The sequence below is a fragment of the Ceraceosorus guamensis genome (assembly GCF_003144195.1).
Source record: "Ceraceosorus guamensis strain MCA 4658 unplaced genomic scaffold IE81scaffold_22, whole genome shotgun sequence".
Classification (NCBI taxonomy): Eukaryota; Fungi; Basidiomycota; class Exobasidiomycetes; order Ceraceosorales; family Ceraceosoraceae; genus Ceraceosorus; species Ceraceosorus guamensis.
Window position 1 is genome coordinate 86,627 of NW_020290017.1, and position 13,795 is coordinate 100,421.

Below are 13,795 nucleotides of genomic sequence, written 5' to 3' on the forward strand. Positions count from 1 at the left end.
CGCACGACATCCCAGCGATTGGATGGCAGAGAGACGCGAAAAAAGAGCAGATTCGATCGATTGCGCACCCGCTTTCAACCGCCTCCACCTGCCGATATCTTCGACCGCTGTTCAAGTATGCCGCATGCCTTGCTGCGGTGGCTTGACCTAGCCATACGAGCGGCCCACGGAGGTGCGCTAAGCGATTCACTGGAAGCACTAGACAATCAATCCCTTCAGTTTTTCATGCGCACCAGCCTCGAATCTGCAATTTTGAACAGCATGTCCGTGGCGAAACTCGTGACAAAAGCCACACACATCGCGAGTCGGTGCGAGATCGTGAATGCAAGCTGATGAACCGGACCGGGGCGCACCTGAAAGCCGGTGCATGAATCGATGCACGGACACGCGCAGAGTCAGTCCTCCATGCTTCTTCTCGCTACCAGCATGGTCGTCTCAGTCTCGATTCAAAACGCCAGACATCGAATACAAAGCTATCGCAGCATGTCCGGCCGATGCTCGACAGACTCGGGCGGAGACTCATGTCCTGATCGACCTGAGCAGGGACTCAATCAACTTGTAAATACTCGTTGTCACGTGGGCAACGTTGGATCTTCCTATGGTTCCACCATTCGTGATTCCACGCGATGTCCAACATCAGAATCAGTCAAGAGTATAGACGTAATCCTGACCTACAATGGTACACAGCCTTCGCTGGATTCGCAATTCTATGCACATTTCGACAACAATACGCGTGACTATACGACCCTTCGGATCTCCTTGATGATCTTTGGTCTTCTCCCTCGGTACAACGCAGTCAATGTAGACCTCTCTTCCCAAGCTCCTTTAGCTAGAGGTAAGAGCTCGGTGTCAAAGATGAGCGCCGACTGTTCTCCGCCGTATGCCTGCATCACGGCGAGGATAGAAGCTCATGTGAGTGGGAGAAGGGATCGGGACCCAGTGACGGGCGCGGACCTACCCGAGAGATTCCAGTGTCTATGAGCAAGACCGCGGCGTCGCATCGGACTACAAAGCCATCAAAGTGAGGCGTGCTGGCGGACGAGAAAAGGGCATCGATTCAGCCTCGAAGATGCATCAGCGTGAATGCGGACTACTCACTGTCCCATGACAAGATGCCTGACACCCAAAGATTCCTTGGCGGCGTGGGCCAAGTGACACACCTCCTCCTCCGTCTCGTAAGCATATCCTCGATACCAAAGCGGGCCCATCTCGTCATACAGCGACATCTCTTCCCTGCTAGTATCGGGTGGCAAGTGCCCTCTGGGACTTTTCCAGTCCAGCGCTCTGAAGAGCAGAGATCTTCCTACTTCGTTGATGTGATCCAGACCTTTGGCAGCCCACTCAGGGTGGATGCCTCCGTGCACAAAGCTAGCATGCGGCACCGCGTAATGAGATGGCACACCTGGTGGGACCTTGTGGGGTGAGAGAAGAGGCACAGTCTGGCTGATCGTATAGTTGGACATCCATGCTTTTCCGATCCAGCCTGAGCTTGACATGACGTTCCTCCGCGCTTGAGGACCGCCAAACGATTTGACGTCTCCGGGCGTCACATAGCGCCAGTCGTGAAGCGCATTCATCTGAGCAGGGGACAGAAGCGCAGCGATCTCAGCGCACAGTCTTTGTACTGCTAATTGTCTTCGTTCTCACCATCTCGTGATTTCCGAGCTGGGAGGAACGCGCACACCACACGCCCGTGTAAGAACTTCAATTCGTGGACCTCATAGGCTTGCATCTCGACCCTACTCACGCAGTTTCGCACCTCTCCGCCATGTTCTAGTGCCTGCTGTCTGAGCCTATCAAACATCTTGTATAGCTCGATCGTATCGTCTCCTCTATCCACAATGTCTCCCGTACTAGCCAGCACAGCATCACCACCTATCCAGTTGGCGCTCGCATCGATGATGCCGGCCATGCGAAGCACATTGTGCGCGTGTTGCAGGTCCCCATGTAGGTCGGCAACTGCCACCACGCGTCGAGATATGGTTGCAGAGGAAGGCGTAAAAGAGACGGCAGACTCGAGCACTTTGTGTGAGCTTGGAACAGTGGCTCGATAGCCTAGGCTGGATGTGTGCACCGGAATGCTGCACTATGAGCTCGCATACACACACATGCGAGCGAGCCATCTGAGCAGCACTTCCACGCACTCACTACACCAGCAAGGCTCCGAAGATGAGGGCAAGTCGAAAGAAAGGACTACCTGTTCTCGCAGCCTGGCCCCTGGATGCTCCGACAGCGCCAACGCCAGGAGATCGGGGCATCGTGGCCGTAGGCGGCATCTTGAGCTGTGTGCAGATTTGCTCCTGTGTGCTAGCTGAGCTCCACTTGGCCGAAGAGCCTAATGGTGGGTGGACCAGTCTAGCGACGCTTGCTGAGGATGGAGGTGAGTAGGATCGGAGTTGGTCCCAGCAGCCTGCGATGTGCGTGCAGCACGGGCAGAGATATGAGCATCGACAGCTGCGAAATGAGACGCCAACAAAGTGGAGAATAAGCGCTGCGCCAATCAATTCGGCGTTGGCTGTGCTGCCGCACGAGAATCGCACGCACGCACGTTCTATCATGAACTTTCTGCGAAAAGTCCAAGTTGTTTGTGCCTGCGGCCGCAACCCTCGGTGCACACGACACTCACAAATCACAGCTTCGCTTCAATCAGCTTAGCTTCCTCACTGCCAACCCTCTCCCCGTCCGCCTCGATCTCCTTGATCGGACCGCATCTGGCCTATAGCCATCGTTTCGCAGCCCGCTCTGCTCGCGCCCTCCTCCAGCGCAGTCTCGAGCGCAGACCAAATCACTCCAGGCCGAGCAATTCCGCCCACACTCAGATCAAGATCCAGACCCGTCAACCCCTTGGCTCCGACACAACACCACGTTGGCAAGCTCAAAGATGGTTCGCGGAGCAGCAAAGGCGCAGGCGCAAGCCAAGAATCAGGCAAAGGCGAACTCTAGCAAGGAGGCCAAATCTCAGTTGGACAGTCGAGGTGCAGCTTTGAAATTCGCATGCAAAGTCTGCAAGGCTCCTGCGCCTGTGAGTTCGGAGGGACGAGGATTTGGGGCGATGAGGGAGGGCATGAGCGAGCAAGGGCCAGGCGATGGTTGGTGCGGATGTAATAAAGGGCATGTTGGGCACTACTGCTCCATTCTGCCGAGAGGTGGCTCGAGAGTGCCAGTCACCCTTAGCATTCAGACACGAGGTGGGAATACCAGGCACCCATCGTACCCGCGACTGGTTGTGCGCTACTCCGAGGCGGATTTTGCCATCTGCCTTGTCAGATCGCGAAGAGGCTGACACTTCGCTTCTACCACCTCGCATACACGCCAGTCATACAAGACGCTCTTGATACACTACGACTCAAAACATCCCAAGGAGACTTGTCCTTCAGAAGCCAGCTTCGCAGCATAGGAACGGATCGGCGTGTGGCACATGCAAAGGTAGATGGCGCTCATAGAGGAGCGTTTCGGCGGCGCAGTGCATTCTGATATGAATGCGGGAAAGCTGGTCGCTTTGGCATGCCGGCTGAGCTGACAGCTGCAACACTCGGCGCCTCATTCCCCTGCACTTGCCAATCGCACGCCCACCATGGAGCAGAGTTCAGCCTCTCGTGACGCAATGCTTTCCCATGCCTGGTCCCACGTGAAACCGCGCAGTGCTTTCGACCTCGTCCTAGTCTACCCCTCCATTCTCGATCGCTCAGCAATAGATGTCTTCAGTCACGCGACCTCACCAACTTCTCAATGCCGAATATCCCTTGGAAGCACGCCCCCACAGCGTTGAAGGTGCTGCCTTTGATTGTCTGGCGCTCATCCCATTGCACCTGTTGCGGTATCTGACTCATATACTCATTCATTCCTCTTTAACTCCTACCCTCGCTTTCTCGGCCAAGCTTTCCCTTCTCCTAAAGTAGGTAGCGTTGGCAAGTCCTGGGCCTAGAAGCGTTAGTCCTGCCAGGCCAAAGATGTCCTCGACGATAAAACGCCTGTGCATCACCCTCTCGCCCGTCACCGCGACCCTCGCTTCGTCGGCGTACGAGTCGACCAAGATTTGAGTGTACTGCGCTATGAGTACTCCGACAGTGTCCCAAAAGAGCAAATGGGCACTGAGGGAGATTCGTGAACATGTGCGTCAGCCCGCTGCTCGGCAAGGTGCGCCTGTGAGCTGGTCTTGCTGCTCACCCGTCCTGCTCGAAGACTCCCGTCTTCCACGCCTTCTTGAGTCCTGGGTAGGCGTACCACAGACCCACCCACCAAGCCAGGGCCAGCCCGAAACCCAAATCCCTGTACAAATCCGCAGCTTTGAGTCTTGGCAGGTCTTTCTGAACGCTAGGTCTACCAGCGAGAGCAAGAGGCAAGTAGGCCAAAGGAAAGAGCTGGAAAGCAATGTCGAGGTAGACGAAGAAAGATGAGGTTGGATCGACGAAGCATTGAGCTAGACTCAGGATGCCTGCCAAGATGGAGCAGATGAAGACGAGGTTGACGTGCGCGGGAGATGGTGAGGGTGCAGGATGGATGGCTGGCGGATTGGTAGAGGACTGTAGAATGAGAGGTGTTCGGTAAGCTTTGCGGCACAAAGGTTCGCAAGCGTTGAAGAGGAATCAGGATTCACCTCGGACCAGCGGATGTATGCGTAGATGGGGACCCACAAGGCGGGCAAGGCTGCTCCGACGCATACGAGTTGCGAAATCAGTGCGACCGCGATGAAGACCAGCGGGTGATGCAGCTTGCTTCTTCCAGCTTTGAGCGACTCGACCGACATGAAGCTCAGCAGAGGAGCGCTTGCTGACAGGATGATGAGCAGCAGCTGCGAGAAGTCCCGTGCGTACGAGGTTTTGAGGCGGTCTAAGCCTGCTGCTCATTGTTGTATTGCAACTGTAGCACATTGGACACTCACCCCAAATGCTGTAGGATCAGATACGATGCTCTGAAAGAAGACGATCAAGAAGACCAGCAAGCGGTTGGTCAAGTTGGGAGCGAGTTTCCACGTCGCATTGAAGTCGTCTGGCAGCAGCCGAATCACTTCTTCATTCGTGAGCTTAGATATGCTTGGGACCAGAGAGCCGGGCCCCTTTCTGACAGCTTGGATGTGAATGGCTATGCCGGAGAAGAAGGCGATGAGGGAGATGAGGATGAGCGAGGAGGTGGGACGAGTGACCTCGGACGGCAGCGCTGTCAGCTTTGCCATGTTTGCGGACTTTGTGTGAGTCGATCGAGGTGTGGATATGACGCATCAGTGACGAGTGCGAGTCTATGCAGGACTGAGCATTGAACAGGTGAAGGCGGAAGAGATGACATCTTGCTACGACGTTCGAATCACCCTTACCGCTCACACTCTTCTTGACAGTTGGGCGCTCGAGATTCACGATTCTCGCTCGCGTCGGTCGGCATTTCGCATTGTTGTGATTCGTGAATTTTTAATTGCCCTCACGATTCGCGTTGCTCAAACACCGCGTCCGTGCGCGGTGCAACACCCAACAACGCACCCATGCAACGAGTTACGCGCTCGGCCGTGATGAATATTGCGGATCAAGTTCACGACGGCAAATTCCAGTCGCGGCGCGCTTCGTGGTGGGACGGACGAGTTGGACGAGTGGATCGATCGCGTGCACGTCATGACTGACAGTTTGAGATCGCGATTGGGCAATTCACAGTTCGTTGTGAGTGAGTGGTGAGTTAGTGAGTGTCAATCTTGGACCGAATGTGAGCGTCGCGGCAGTCGTGAATGTATCGGGTATCGCAGATCAAGTCACAATCGTGAATGCTGAAAAGTCGCGAGTCGTGCTTTGCGAGTCAAGCAGTCACGAGTGAATGTGAATCACGAGTGAATGTGAATCACGAATGAATATGAATACCGCATGCATTCACGTGATTCGTCCCTCAAAGCAAAGGCAGAACTTAGGGAAGACTATTCAACATTCACATTCGTGATTGTATATATACCGTAATAGGCGATGCTGTTCGTTGTGTCTCATTTTTGATTGTGCGCAAGTTCGCAAGGCTGTGCTTGTGCATGCGAACGCTGCAAGCTCGGCGGTAGCGGCAGCATGATATTTGACTCGATCGTCAGCCATACTCGTGACTCGTGACTCCCTCTTTGGCCAAGAAGCAGCAGCTCGCGGTGGGCCGATTCCCACTTGCCCGTGCACTCATCACAAGCACTCTGACCTGTGACTCGAACATCCAACGGAACATCACTCGCTCCCACGGAATCCGCCAGCTGGCTCAGGAGTACCTGCACGCGCTTGCTCTGTTCACGCTCATCAATATCATCCTCCATCTGCACTCACGATATTGTTCGCGGTCGCTCCCCACCTCTCTCGCCTTGCGTGATCCCGTCAGCATGTCGGTCCCACCGCCCAGCGCAGCCGGACAAGAAGGCGGCAAACACGTGGTCATCCTAGGCGCAGGAGTCATAGGTCTGTCCATTGGCATCTCATTGCTGGATGCGCCCTCTCAATCCTCTGTGCCTCTGGCAGTCACAATCGTAGCCAGAGACGTGCCCAGCTCGGCAGAAACGAAGCAGCCGGCCAGCTATGCGAGTGCTTGGGCTGGAGCACACCACGTATCGGATGCAAAGACTGCAAAGTCGAGATGGCGCGATCGAAAGACTTTCGAAGTGATGCAGGCCCTCATCAGCAATACTTGCGGAGTCCGCAAGAGCATTGATGATGTGGTCCACGAAGGAAGCGCTCCACCCCTCGGCTTGTTCTACACTGACCAGATTGAGTACTGGGACGCGCAGCAGGATGCCAGGGAGGATGCAGAGGAGAGCAAAGTGCTCGATTGGTACCCCGACGTGAGTGTCAAGCTTCCTGGATAGCGCCGTCTGTATGCTCACTACATCGGCTGGGCTCGATTCGGTAGTACGAGCCTTTGCCCAGGTCCGACTTGCCTGCAGGTGTCGTCTCGGGCTGCAGCATGACAACGCTCAGCATACACGTAGCGCACTATCTTCCCTGGCTGTTCGAGCGCTTTCAAGCTCTTGGTGGTCGTATCATACAATCTCAAGTCAAATCTCTGCAAGATGCTCTTTCAGCGGCTTCCTCAACCGCTGGCCCTCAAGCCAACGCGCTGGTCATCTCTCCCGGACTGGGAGCTCGCAGCATCGAAGGTCTCCAAGACCCCACATATGTACTTCGGGGCCAGACGCTGCTCGTCGAAGCTCCCTGGCTGGAGCACCGCATCGGCGCTCCCGGTAGCAGGCGCCGGTGTAGATGGCAAGGCACTTCGGTGGTCAGGTCTCAGGGATTCAGAGATACCTATGTGATTCCAAGAGGAGAAGGCAAGTTCATAGTGGGCGGGACGAGGCTCAAAGATGATGAGTGAGTAGCAGCGTTCTTCAAATGCATAGCAACGCATGTCCACTGATCGGCACCTTTTTCGCAGAGACTCTGAGGGGAGGTCATCGACGACAACAGAAATTCTCGATAGGGTTCTGACCATTTGTCCCCACTTGGTTAGCCCCGACGCCACTCTGGAAGAACGTAAAAGCGCCACCAGAGGCGTGCGAGTCGCGGCTGTCAATGTGGGGTTTCGACCAGCAAGAGACGGTGGTCCAAGGGTCGAGCGGGGAGGAAGCGCCTCATACCCCTCTATATCTGGTCGTGAAGGAGAGGTGCCTGTAGTGCACTGCTACGGGTGAGTGCTGCGTCGCCTCACCTAGCACGCGTCCGAAGCGATGCGAGATCAGGCACCCACTTCAAAACTTCATTTGGCTAATTACTTTCCCTTCCTTGACTCAGATTTGGAGGCATTGGCTATCAAGCATCGTGGGGTGCGGCTTTCGAAGCGAGACAAGTGAGTGATTGCTGCGCATGCCTTTCTTCTGGTCTCGCCACTCAAGCGAATAAATCATTCTCACCGCCTCCGACGCAGCTCGTGTATGAAGCGCTCGGCCTGCCTGCTCTGAGACAAGAGTCCACATTACGATCGTTGTCGTTGGTATAGGTACATCACCCGCAACACATCGCACGATTGAACTCCAGCTTCGCGAGCTGATGCATGCATTGCCCTAAAAGGCCATGATCACTCAGAGTCAAGTATGATAGCCGATCACGAAAGAGCAGCCTGAGCTTTTTTGACGTCGGCATCGGCGGCGAGAGCAGCGTGCCACTTGCCAACAGCAGGGTAAGGGGCAAGGTCGATCTTTCCAAACCCGGCAATGTTGACCCAAGGGTAAAAGGCGATGTCGGCGACTGTTGGCCTCTCGAGAGCGACAAAGGAGCTTCCGCGCTTAGACTGAGCTTCCAATTGATCGTTGAGCAGAGTGTACAATCGTGCCACTTCGCCTTCGTAACGAGTAAAGACCGACTTTTGAGGCTTTTCACCATACGTTGCCTCCCAGTCTGATGGGCAGAGAAAGGAGAAGAGCGGATGAGATCGGGATCGCTTCAGTACGGCGTGCATGTGAGCCGTGACTCACAGTGGTAGGCATAGTTGACCTGAAGTGGAGTGGTAGCGAGCGACGTTTGTCAGATACGAGCGACCTCGGACGTGCGAGTGTTGACAAACTCACCTGTCCTTGCTGAGGACCAAAAGTGCTGAGCTGGAGCGCGAACCACTGGTTGACCACAGCCCTCTCCTCTGGCGTCTTTCCGCCAAACGATCCATCTTGACCGTACTTGTCGATCAGATACAGCAAGATCGCTCCGCTTTCCCAAATGGTAAAGTCGCTGTTCTGATGGTCCACCAATGCGGGCACTCTTCCGTTGGGGTTCACCTTCAAGAATTTCTCACCCTTGACCCCTTCATTCTGGCCGTCGCCGGGACCAAAGACGAGTGGAACTACGTCGTAGCTGAGACCCAACTTTTCGAGCAGGATGGCCACCTTGAGAGGGTTGGGTCCGGGTCCCTTGTGAGAGTAGAGGGTGAATTGAGCCATTCTGTCTGTGAGCTGAGGAAGAGTAGATGGTTGGTGAGTCGTCGCGATGTCGGTGACGGGGGCAATGAGGTGGAAGTGGACCAGACCTGGTTATATACATTACGTGGCACGAGCAAGGCGAAATGCACCGCACCTTCTCAGCGGGTGTTGGCTCTTAACGCCGAGGTGAGCCCCACCCTGCAAGCTCGCAGCTTGCATGCGCTCCTACAGTCACACAACAGAGTTACGAGTGGAGTGTGGAGGTGGTATATGTACACAGTATGACGACTCCCTACGAGCCTCGCGTCAGAAGCTGGCGCGAACGAGGCACTGTAGCACGCGATCAGACCGCGCCGGGACCCAATCGTATGATTATGATGCGAGGTGGATGTGCAAAATTCTTGAATGATCACGATCGATGTGGGTCCTCCGCGCACCACTTGATGAGTGAATGAAATGTCCGATGCGTGCGTGCACGCACCACTCGAGCGTTCAACGTCCGATGCGCGCGTGCACAGGCGCACTTCTCTGCTGCTGAGCGCAGGCGTGAGTTGCGAGAGTCAAAGGTGGGGTCACAGTTTGAGCGCGGTCGCCGAGTCATGGGAGAGGGTAATCACGGCACGTGACGCAGTTGCTTCCGCCCGACCCAGACGTCACGTGTGAATTACTCAATCGTTTTCAAATTCTTGGACTGAATATGTGTCACAAATTTCAATGATATTATCAGCGTCCCGTCGTTGGAGGATTATTGACGATTCGTGATTGGCGATGAATCGAAATGAAAATGGTGTAGGCACAACATGCATATCAATCTGACTCGTCGCGAATCAAGAATCTGGAATCACGAATCATGGCACGTCGTCTATCGGCTCTTTCACATTTTCGACCACACATCAGGTCTCTTGTTCTTGCATCGAAGTCTATCAATCTTTATGGCCCCTGCGTACATCATGGCTGCAACTCCACGCTCTGCCATCCTTCGCTTCGGCGGTCGATCGGCATTCATCCAGCCGGCGCCTATCTGCGCCAAAGTACCAGCGCTCAGGACCTCATCTCAACTCTCTTCAACTCGCGCCATCAAGAGCTCTCCAGCGCCTGAACGGATCTCGAGGCGCTTCAGCACCTCTTCACGAACATTGGCGGACGAGGCTGCCGCAGAGCCGGAGAAGCAGATGGACGATGGGGAGAAGCACATTTATGATCTGCTCACTAATCGCTTCAAACCAGAAGCCATCAGGGTGCAGGATGTGAGCGGTGAGTTTCTTCGAGCAGGAGACGTGTGATCATGCCAAGTGAAATGCAGAACCGGGGAGATTGGCTAAATTGTACGACGTTTCGCTGGCCCAGGTGGCTGCGGCAGCTTCTACGCAATCACCATCGCATCGAGGGAATTTGCGGGCAAGCCCACGGTGCAGGCTCATCGATTGGTCAACGAGACGCTCAAGGAAGTGATCAGTGGCATACATGGACTGCAGGTGCGTGAACATGCCGGCTCCTGCCTTGCTGTGCCCGCGCTTCAGAAGCTTACCTTCGCCTCTCATCGACCGCTCTGGCCTCGCAGCTCAAGACAGTGCCGATCAAAGACTAAACATGAAATGCATATTGTACACTCCAGCGTTGCCAGCGTGACGCGGCAGCTCAAAGAAGGATCTACAAACTGTCAAAGAAGCTCAAGTCCGCCTGGCTCAGTCCGGGAGCTTTGGAATCCTGACTGGCGTCCCGGCCTTGCTGCGTACTGGCAAAACCCGCAGCAACATTCTGAGCACGGGGCGCGGCTGAAGGAGGAGCTGCTGTGAAGCCAGAAAGGTCGAGCTGGCTCGTCGCTGGCCGTTGCGCCGATCTCGAGGAGGGCGGAGGGGGCGGAGGCAACAGGCTGCCAACTCTCCCACCCGCTGTAGCGTAGCCGCTCGTTGCTGGTGGTGGTGGCGCCAAGATAGGGGGTGTCGAGGTGGAAGACCTGGCGATCGTGGATTGAGGAGTACCTGACCGCAGAGGCGGGGTAGCAGTGGCCAATCGAGAGGACGCTGCAGACGCTTCTAGGCTGCTTCTCGCTGAAGCAGGTGCGAATGCGAGGGGTTGGGCTAGCTTAGGAGGCAACGCCGGGGCAGGTGGAGAAGCTGGAGTGTCTTTCCAGAGGTGAGGCTGCGGCGAACTCGTCGTTGCCCAGTCCCAGCTATCATCATCCTTTGCGCTAGGATCGTCCGAGTATCTGCCGACCTTGCGCTGCTGCGCGTCGACGTTCGTCTCCGGCTCGTAGTCCTCCTCATCAGAATCAAGGTATCTCCTGTCATTGACAGATTTGCGACTGCCGGCCAAGCCGGTGATGCGTTGAGCATATCTACCTCGTCCACGCCCGCTTCCAATCGTTGCCTTTGTTGCCGACCGATCCCGATCGCTCAGGAGAGACCCACTCAAGTCTGCGCTGCCAGGCGTATTTGGGGTCTTGTCTTCTGGACGAGAATTGCCGGAGGGCGCCGTCACTTCCCAAGAAGTATCAAAATCGCCAAGCAGATCATTGGAGTCGCCCGTGCGAGAGGTGGAATTGCTGCCTGCGCTGCTCTTGACTTGGCGTTGCTTGCCAGCCGATTGAGTCGCAGCCATTCCAGGTGCGCCACGAGCGGTGCTTCCAACCAGACTGTTGCTCCGTCGGGGTGGCTGATAATCATCCTCTTCTCCGCCGCTGTCATCGATGCTATATCTCACCCCGGACTGCTGCCAGCGCGGTGCTGCGGCGGGTGGTCCGGCGAGTCTTGGTGGCGGTGCTAGCTGAGGACTCGCTCGCGAGTGTGGACTTGACTTCAGCGGCGCGTTACCACCGCGAGCAGCCGTTTCAATGCGAAACGTGCTACCGCTGGTCAAGGGCTGCGCATTCAAAGGCCGACGTGCAGCGCTTGCCGCAGCCCGCGAAGCCATGGCATCTCCAAGCCAGGACTCGAGATCATCCGCTCCGTCTGCAGTCTTGACGCCAGTGACGGAAGACTGCGGTGCTGGAGGTAAGCTCTCGAGCCATTCGAGATCGTCTGCTGTCATGCCTTCGGGCGGCGGCTTGCCCTCTTTGCGGCCCCACCTCAGCCATCTCGCAATACCAGCTGTAGCAGTCGTCGCAGGTGCGGGTTGCGTGCCCGGAGTATCCTTCGAGTCTCCAAATATGTCGACTGTGGCAGTAGGAGGAACTGACCTATCTTCGTAAGGCTTGTCGACGTGCTGCGCCTCTTCGTCTTCCTCTGCCGCACTTTCGACTTTGGGCGTCGCCCCGAGAGCGCCGGTTGTGCCGCTGAATAGTCCGGAGAATCGAGCAGCGATTCCCGCCTCGCTCTTCTTCGAGACGTGCGCCCAACCCGGTCCCTGGGACTGCTGGGCAACTTTGGCTGGCTCAGCTGGTTTAGCACTGTTACTTGGTGCAGTCACATCGGCAGTAGAGGAAGAAGCCTGCTTCGATGCGGGGATTGTCACACTGGGTTCTGCTGCCTGGATCGATGACGTGTTGGAATTATTGGGACGTCGCCAGGAGGAAAAGGCGGCAGCCATTCGCGAGCTGATGGGCTGAGCGGCGGAGGAAGTAGCTTCTTGACGCACACTTTCCTGATCATTCACATCATTGCTGGTCTGTTCGGCGGCAGCAGGATGGCTCTGTTCGTTTTTGGGCGAAGGCGCAGGAGAAGGATTCGGACTAGCCTCACTGCGCAGGGGAGAAGCATTGCATGCCCGGCATGAGCAAACGCCAGAAACACAGGCCTGCATCGAGCGAGTAATCGAAGCGATGCTCACCTGTTCGCGTTGGCGTGCCATGATGTCGCTGGCGCCTTGACACGATCAACACGAATGGATCAGCTCAACTCTGCCCTTGACGCTACGCGCTGAGCGAGGGGCTCCGTGATGCTTACCTGAGAGGTGTCTGCTCCCCAAGGATCTGCGCTCTCACCTCCCCAGCCGCCGGTGTCCGGGATGGAAGCACCTGCTTCCCAAGACGCTGCAACACTTCCGCCAGTACCATCCGCGCCCAATGCAGATCCCGAGCGAGCAGGAGAAGCTGGGCGTGAAGTCTGCGGCAGAGTAGCATCTGATGCAGTGAGGCCGCTGGAGACGGATCTTGGCTCAGGTGGCGCTCCACCCCACGCCGATGCGCCTTCATCCACCCATGTCTCACCAGATGACGCATTGCTGTTGACAACTGGACTCGATGCAGGCTTGTGTGCTGCGGGAGAGCTCTCGTGGGTCGAAGTGCTCATCCCTTCTGGTTCAGAGGTCGATGGTTTACGCGCATCTGCTGCAATCGTGGAGCTCGTAGCCCATGGATCGTGGTCCACGTTGTCAAGCTTGAGCTTGATCGGAGACGAGGATGTTGCAGCGGTAGTTGAGGCTGGCTCGGCCTGCCCAGAGGCTGAAGGGACATCTGCAGCGCTGCTCTCGGCTGAGACTTCTTCCGCCCAAGGACTCGGCGATGCCCACGGATCCATGGTGCCCTGGCGGCGGACAAACGTGCCAAGCAGCTGTCTCGACAAGCTGGGAAGCGAGAGCGAGATTGCAGTCTGTCACAGCTTCGCTCCAAATATCCTTGATCTGTGATCCACAAGAGTTGACAGGAACGGAGTCGGTCGAAGCGCGCGAAGTGCCTTTGGTGGCGGATGTAATCCGCCTTTGCCCTGAGAGTTGCGAAGCTGGAATGTGTCAAGATGTCGATTTTGTGGAAGGACCAGCCAAATGACAAGTCAAGCTCGAGCCGAGTCTTGAGTGTTGGTCCAGACTGAGCTTTGGATGCTGTCCGCGTGCCTGTGCAGCAGAGAGCCAAACGGTGTGGATCAAAGCGCACAGATGATGTTGCCGATGCCGGTAATCACGTGACGCGTCGCAGAAATGCATCGAACACTCACGTGAATCAAGAATCGTGAATCAGCAGAAGAATCATCTGATGAGCATGCAGCAGCTGCCCCACCGCCCCAGCAGCTT

The 13,795-nt window shown here is 56.1% G+C and overlaps 7 protein-coding genes across 7 annotated transcripts; 3 read left to right on the top strand and 4 right to left on the bottom strand.

The window, feature by feature from the left end:
- Window positions 1-691: 691 nt before the first annotated feature.
- On the bottom strand, window positions 692-2,276 carry IE81DRAFT_365975 (Metallo-dependent phosphatase; the record flags this gene model as incomplete). Its single annotated transcript, XM_025516971.1, has 6 exons — window positions 692-884; window positions 959-1,031; window positions 1,099-1,577; window positions 1,648-1,665; window positions 1,748-2,060; window positions 2,149-2,276. 6 exons carry the CDS (start codon window positions 2,274-2,276, stop codon window positions 738-740), a joined length of 1,158 nt encoding a protein of 385 aa, XP_025370322.1. The 3' UTR covers window positions 692-737.
- A 300-nt stretch (window positions 2,277-2,576) lies between these two features.
- On the top strand, window positions 2,577-3,751 carry IE81DRAFT_322674 (hypothetical protein). Its single transcript, XM_025513708.1, has 2 exons — window positions 2,577-3,022; window positions 3,317-3,751. The coding sequence occupies exons 1-2, from the start codon at window positions 2,882-2,884 to the stop codon at window positions 3,395-3,397; spliced, it is 222 nt and encodes a 73-aa protein (XP_025370323.1). The 5' UTR covers window positions 2,577-2,881; the 3' UTR covers window positions 3,398-3,751.
- A 16-nt stretch (window positions 3,752-3,767) lies between these two features.
- Window positions 3,768-5,335, bottom strand: IE81DRAFT_340895 (hypothetical protein). The gene is made up of 4 exons (XM_025515627.1): window positions 4,883-5,335; window positions 4,598-4,792; window positions 4,168-4,523; window positions 3,768-4,091 (listed from the first exon to the last, which is right to left on the bottom strand). The coding sequence occupies exons 1-4, from the start codon at window positions 5,171-5,173 to the stop codon at window positions 3,839-3,841; spliced, it is 1,095 nt and encodes a 364-aa protein (XP_025370324.1). The 5' UTR covers window positions 5,174-5,335; the 3' UTR covers window positions 3,768-3,838.
- Window positions 5,336-5,985: 650 nt separating this feature from the next.
- IE81DRAFT_322676 (nucleotide-binding domain-containing protein) lies at window positions 5,986-8,027 on the top strand. Its single transcript, XM_025513709.1, has 5 exons — window positions 5,986-6,784; window positions 6,853-7,310; window positions 7,375-7,626; window positions 7,731-7,785; window positions 7,864-8,027. The coding sequence occupies exons 1-5, from the start codon at window positions 6,329-6,331 to the stop codon at window positions 7,933-7,935; spliced, it is 1,293 nt and encodes a 430-aa protein (XP_025370325.1). The 5' UTR covers window positions 5,986-6,328; the 3' UTR covers window positions 7,936-8,027.
- Window positions 7,559-9,243, bottom strand: IE81DRAFT_322677 (glutathione S-transferase). The gene is made up of 2 exons (XM_025513710.1): window positions 8,500-9,243; window positions 7,559-8,333 (listed from the first exon to the last, which is right to left on the bottom strand). Exons 1-2 carry the CDS (start codon window positions 8,867-8,869, stop codon window positions 8,041-8,043), a joined length of 663 nt encoding a protein of 220 aa, XP_025370326.1. The 5' UTR covers window positions 8,870-9,243; the 3' UTR covers window positions 7,559-8,040.
- Window positions 9,244-9,999: 756 nt separating this feature from the next.
- Window positions 10,000-10,326, top strand: IE81DRAFT_282435 (bola-like protein; the record flags this gene model as incomplete). Its single annotated transcript, XM_025511534.1, has 2 exons — window positions 10,000-10,102; window positions 10,196-10,326. Coding segments are annotated over 2 exons (234 nt in total), but the record flags the coding sequence as incomplete, so codon positions are not given.
- A 161-nt stretch (window positions 10,327-10,487) lies between these two features.
- IE81DRAFT_98623 (hypothetical protein) lies at window positions 10,488-13,410 on the bottom strand. Its single transcript, XM_025517811.1, has 3 exons — window positions 12,733-13,410; window positions 12,617-12,651; window positions 10,488-12,527 (listed from the first exon to the last, which is right to left on the bottom strand). The coding sequence occupies exons 1-3, from the start codon at window positions 13,303-13,305 to the stop codon at window positions 10,499-10,501; spliced, it is 2,637 nt and encodes an 878-aa protein (XP_025370328.1). The 5' UTR covers window positions 13,306-13,410; the 3' UTR covers window positions 10,488-10,498.
- Between the last annotated feature and the right edge of the window lie 385 nt (window positions 13,411-13,795).

What these genes read in the sequence shown, in the direction of transcription:
- IE81DRAFT_322674 (XM_025513708.1), top strand. Translation starts at nt 2,882, where the DNA reads ATGGTTCGCGGAGCAGCAAAGGCGCAGGCGCAAGCCAAGAATCAGGCA. An exon ending in TCTGCAAGGCTCCTGCGCCT is followed by an intron (nt 3,023 to 3,316) that starts GTGAGTTCGGAG and finishes CATACACGCCAG; the next exon opens with TCATACAAGACGCTCTTGAT.
- IE81DRAFT_340895 (XM_025515627.1), bottom strand. Translation starts at nt 5,173, where the DNA reads ATGGCAAAGCTGACAGCGCTGCCGTCCGAGGTCACTCGTCCCACCTCC. An exon ending in CATACATCCGCTGGTCCGAG is followed by an intron (nt 4,524 to 4,597) that starts GTGAATCCTGAT and finishes CTCATTCTACAG; the next exon opens with TCCTCTACCAATCCGCCAGC. An exon ending in GGAGTCTTCGAGCAGGACGG is followed by an intron (nt 4,092 to 4,167) that starts GTGAGCAGCAAG and finishes AATCTCCCTCAG; the next exon opens with TGCCCATTTGCTCTTTTGGG.
- IE81DRAFT_322676 (XM_025513709.1), top strand. Translation starts at nt 6,329, where the DNA reads ATGTCGGTCCCACCGCCCAGCGCAGCCGGACAAGAAGGCGGCAAACAC. An exon ending in ACGAGGCTCAAAGATGATGA is followed by an intron (nt 7,311 to 7,374) that starts GTGAGTAGCAGC and finishes CCTTTTTCGCAG; the next exon opens with AGACTCTGAGGGGAGGTCAT. An exon ending in CCTGTAGTGCACTGCTACGG is followed by an intron (nt 7,627 to 7,730) that starts GTGAGTGCTGCG and finishes TCCTTGACTCAG; the next exon opens with ATTTGGAGGCATTGGCTATC.
- IE81DRAFT_322677 (XM_025513710.1), bottom strand. Translation starts at nt 8,869, where the DNA reads ATGGCTCAATTCACCCTCTACTCTCACAAGGGACCCGGACCCAACCCT. An exon ending in TCCTCAGCAAGGACAGGTGA is followed by an intron (nt 8,334 to 8,499) that starts GTTTGTCAACAC and finishes TCTGCCCATCAG; the next exon opens with ACTGGGAGGCAACGTATGGT.
- IE81DRAFT_98623 (XM_025517811.1), bottom strand. Translation starts at nt 13,305, where the DNA reads ATGGATCCGTGGGCATCGCCGAGTCCTTGGGCGGAAGAAGTCTCAGCC. An exon ending in GGGGAGCAGACACCTCTCAG is followed by an intron (nt 12,652 to 12,732) that starts GTAAGCATCACG and finishes GATCGTGTCAAG; the next exon opens with GCGCCAGCGACATCATGGCA. An exon ending in TGGCACGCCAACGCGAACAG is followed by an intron (nt 12,528 to 12,616) that starts GTGAGCATCGCT and finishes TCCCCTGCGCAG; the next exon opens with TGAGGCTAGTCCGAATCCTT.